The 4795-nt window shown below is 36.3% G+C and overlaps 1 protein-coding gene across 1 annotated transcript; it reads left to right on the plus strand.

The window, feature by feature from the left end:
- Positions 1 to 3888: 3888 nt before the first annotated feature.
- Positions 3889 to 4795, plus strand: LOC133789078 (auxin-responsive protein SAUR21-like). Its single transcript, XM_062226799.1, has one exon. It carries the CDS (start codon positions 4317 to 4319, stop codon positions 4611 to 4613), a length of 297 nt encoding a protein of 98 aa, XP_062082783.1. The 5' UTR covers positions 3889 to 4316; the 3' UTR covers positions 4614 to 4795.

Here is a 4795-nt window from a genome sequence, read left to right on the forward strand (position 1 = left end):
ATGGAATTTGTGAAGGTATCTGGATAAAAAGACTGTTGGATGAACTCAGAATCAATGTAGAAGACTCCATAGAAATGATGTGTGATAATCAAGCTGCTATTGCCATAGCCAAAAATCCAGTCCATCATGATAGAACAAAACATGTGGAAATTGATAGACATTTTATAAGTGAGAAAATTGAAGGCAGAGTAATCTCACTAAAGCATGTTCCTTCTCGTTTTCAGATTGCTGATATTCTTACTAAGGCTCTACATCGTCCAAATTTTCAGGATCTGAGTTCCAAACTTGGTTTGACAAGCATATATCGTCCATCTTGAGGGGGAGTGTAGAATATCAAGATGTCGATTCATATTCAAGTGTATTTATTACTGCTTTCTTTTCCTAGTTAATAGATTTACTGCTTTGCTTATTTCCTATTTACAGCTGTATTTTATTTTCCTAGGTATCGTTTCCTCTTCTGTATTAATTAGCTGCCTTGTATGTGTATATATACCCCTATACTCTATGAAAAGTTGTCATTTTTATGGTTTATCGGATGGAGAACCAACCTGGGTAGACTCTACTTTCAGAACCCCTCATCTGATCTTGTCAACTTTTCTCATCATCTCAGCTCAAGTATCCAGCTCCGGGGGCACCACAACTAGCCAAGAGAGTAAAAGAGCTTCTTCTGGCATCAGGGCCAACAAAACGAGTCGACGAAGACACCAAACGAGGGCTGGACCACGGGGCATGGGTTCCCCTCATGCTGATGTACACAAGGACGCCGCGCATCACTACAACATGGGCAAGGCATTGGCTCCTCTCAAGGACGAAGGTGTTCTCATCATTGGCTCAGGAAGTGCCACTCACAACTTGAGAGCCCTTAAGCCCCTGGAGGATACTGTGGTTCCTTGGGCGTTGGAGTTCGATACATGGCTCAAAGATGCGTTGCTTCAAGGAAGGTATGAGGATGTGATCTGTAATTGATCATCAAACCAGAAAAAGTCCTCAATGTAAGATAGAAACCAACTGATGGAACGTGCTCCTTAGAAGTCCTAATTCAGTGGAAGGATTTACTCGACTGTGACAATAGTTGGGAGGATTATGAGCTATTATAGGACACCCAATTTCTGGAGTTTCACCTCAAGGACAAGGTGAAAATGTGGCAGGGATATTGTTAAGACCCCAGGTTAGGCTTACTTACTCTAGGCAGTCAAGACCTATCTAGGTGTGGCAGAATGGTATTTTATGAACTTCATTGGATGAGTTAATCTTTTTTAATGTTTTGTCTTTTCTCTTGTATCCTATTGGAGGGTTAGTTAGTTAGTTGGGATGTTAGTTGTAACCTATAAATAGTAGCCTTATAATTTTATCGTCTTGCATACTCAATGATTTAAACTTTTTGATACAATTTTGTTTAGGGTACTAAACAAGTCTCCTTTAAACAGATTTTGCTTTTGACATATTATGAGTGAGAGAATGCAAGTTTGTAACCGAAGCCAAAAAAAAGTTCATGTAAACACAACGAATCTGGATTTGAAAGTGGGAAAGTTGGCAAGCCACAGCTATATATGTGTCTTCTTGTCCAATACTTGATCAATACTTGTTCTGCTTTCAGTCGAATTCAGCTATATATGTATGTAATTCCATTTTTCTTGCTGCCATCTTCTTCTAATCATGTTTCTGTCTATGCCAACTTCAAAACTCTATGGCCTTTATTTGACAAGTAGTATGAATAGTTTTTTTGCTAAGATGTATGTATTATAAATAACTAAATCAGTTCGCAGATTTTAATTCTCAGTCAAAATCCCAAATCATACATCTCTTGAGACAGCTTTGTCAAAGAGTAGAACCAAAATTTGTTCTCTGCTTAATCCATATCAGCTGGTGAAATAATAACTTCTAACTGTGCTGTCACACTTCTTTATATTTTGAAAAATGTGTCATAACAGTCCTGAGGTGCTCTTTGATCTGTTTAGTCTGACTACTCAAAACTAAAATTAATGACTATTTTGAAGTGCCAAATTCGTAATTTTGCAGTACTATTTCGCAGATCAATACAGAACAAGAATAAGGACAAGGATTCTAGATCTTAATATAAAGAGATTAAAACATAAATAAACACAATTCATTGAAGAAAATCTTTAGTGGTTTCATTTGTATCATTCTCAGGGACATTTTCATTTCAGTGCCTAAGGAAAAATATTTACATGGTGATGGTATTGGCATTGTTTGCCATACAAAATTGTAACAATCACTTTTGTCAGTAGTTAGCATCTATCTACACTCAGCATCAGAAATTGAAGCTAGAAATAAGATTGTTGAAAGCATCTTCACTGCAGGGAATTGTTAGAGCACCCATTGGATGATCAAATCCGAATTCTTCTTCGGCTTGACACAACAATTCTTGGAATGAAGGATGATTCAAGTATGAGACAGGGATCACAAATCTTGTCATTTTGTTCTTCCCAACATAAACTGCCAAATAACCTTTTGGGACATCTTTTGCACTAGAAAAAGGCCTCTGAATAAGTTGCTTAGCATGAACTACGCCAGGAAAACGAAAACCCATGATTGTTGAAGTCTCTAAACGAAGAAGAAAGATGAAAATGTAAGCAAAGAGAGAGATCTCAAAGTTCTGCAAAAGAAAGCTCTAGTACTTGAGAATGTGAGGGGTTGAGGTGCTAAAGAACTCAATCTTATGAGTATATATAATCAATACCCTTGATGAGAAATGTAGAGAAGATAACTCTGTTGTGTGGAAATGAATGGTGCTGATTAAGGAGATGGGGTCTAGTGAGTGGCATAATCTTTGAGCAATCACATGGTGTGTCTTCCAGCTCATTATTATTGATTCAAAGTTGAAAGTCGACTTATTTGAAAGCCACAAGAGAAAAACATTGTTAGTTGGAGGATGCATTAGGTGATCAGATATGTTCCAAAATGGTTTCTCTTTGCTGCATATCATATGTTTCAAGTGGGGTTTCCTTGTAGGTTTGATGTCTATGTATGTCATAGTCAAAACCACCAAGTGTCCATGTATGAGTTAGAAGACAAAACCATGTGAAGATTGAAATACTTATGTTTCTTTTCTAATTCTAACCAAATTAACTGCTTGAGAACCATTCATCTATATATACAGGCACATTACCAAAAAGCTCAATCATCAAGTTCTCACATTCTCTATTAAAAAATATTTTGTTCATGGCAAGAAGCCTGCCAGGAGTCACTTTCCAATGTTAAAGGAGCAACTTTGAAGACTACAAACATTCCAAAAAGCTACGTTGCAATCTATTTTGGTGAAGATCAAAAGAAGCCTTACGTATTGTCTTTGTTTCAAGAACTACTAAGTATGGAAGAAGACTCAGTTCTCAGAATTGTAAATAGCAGCACTCACAAGAATTGGGGAGAGGAAAGAGGACATCGAGTCCTTTTTACGCAACATTGAGCCGCTGATCTTATTATAGAATAAGAAAAAATACCAAATAACCCATTCCAAGAAAAGAAGTGCAACATTCATTTGTATCATTCTAAGGACAAATATTTACATTGTACTGGCATTGTTGCCATCCAATTTGTCTCATAATTTGGCATTCAACTGAGAAATAAGATGGATAAGTGTGTCTTTTTTGCATAGGAAAGAAAGAGATTTAAGAAAAATGCTAAGGAACCCAATTACGTTTCTGTAAAATCAATGTCCTTGCAAGGAAATGATTTAGTAAATATATATATATATGTATATATTCCTTTATCCAAATGAGTAGTGAACACTAAAGAGCCAAGTAGTTGGATGGGGTATAGTAAGAAGCATAGTCCTTGAGCAATCACATGGAATTATCTTTCTACTAATCCATACTTACTCAAAGTTGAGATCTGTATTTTTTTAAATTAACAAATAAAGGTGAAAACCAGTAGCTGGATTTGTCTCATAACTGTCTCGCTCTTACTGGTTGATTTATAAAGAAGAAAAAGGAAGGATGATGAGCTAGTTCATCATATATGTTTCACAATGGTTTTTCTTTGTTGCAAATCTAATAGCAGAAGTGGGCTCTATGGTTAGACAGATCACATGTATAAATGTCTCAACTACACCTAAACTTATGACTTGGAAGACAAAGCCATGTGAACTTTCAAATGCTTATGTCTCTTGCAAATTTGTCAAACCTTCCCAAATGTCTTCAGAACCACTTATTCAGAAGCCTTAGATATGTGTGCATTCATCTATATAAGGGTGCATAACCGCACAGCTAAATCATCAAGTCCTCACATTCTCTACTACAAAATATTTTTGTGAACTCTAATACTTCGTATAAAGAAAAATACAAAGGAAGATCAACATGGCATTTGGATTGTCTGGTTTTGTTCAGGGTAAGAAGACTTTCCGAAGATCACTTTCAGGCAATAGGGAAGCAATTTTGAAGTCTTCAACCATTCCAAAAGGATACTTTGCTGTTTATGTTGGAGAAGATCAGAAGAAGCGCTATGTAGTACCTCTTTCGTACCTAAATGAGCCTGCTTTTCAAGACTTGCTTAGCATGGCAGAAGAAGAATTCGGATATGAGCATCCGATGGGTGGACTCACAATTCCATGCAGAGAAGACATCTTCATTGATATCACCTCACAGTTGAATTGACTGTAATTTGTAGCACTGACATAGATTCACAGATACTCAATTTTGTAGATCATATACTTTTACCCTTTTTCTTTGAAAAAGGGATAATATTTTTGACTAGTTAACAAACTAGTGAATAGAAATTGCTCATTTGATTAACATTTGTTCCCTTTTCTGTTGAATTCCATTTTTCTTTCTGCTAT

Source organism: Humulus lupulus, chromosome 7 (assembly GCF_963169125.1).
Source record: "Humulus lupulus chromosome 7, drHumLupu1.1, whole genome shotgun sequence".
Taxonomy (NCBI): Eukaryota; Viridiplantae; Streptophyta; class Magnoliopsida; order Rosales; family Cannabaceae; genus Humulus; species Humulus lupulus.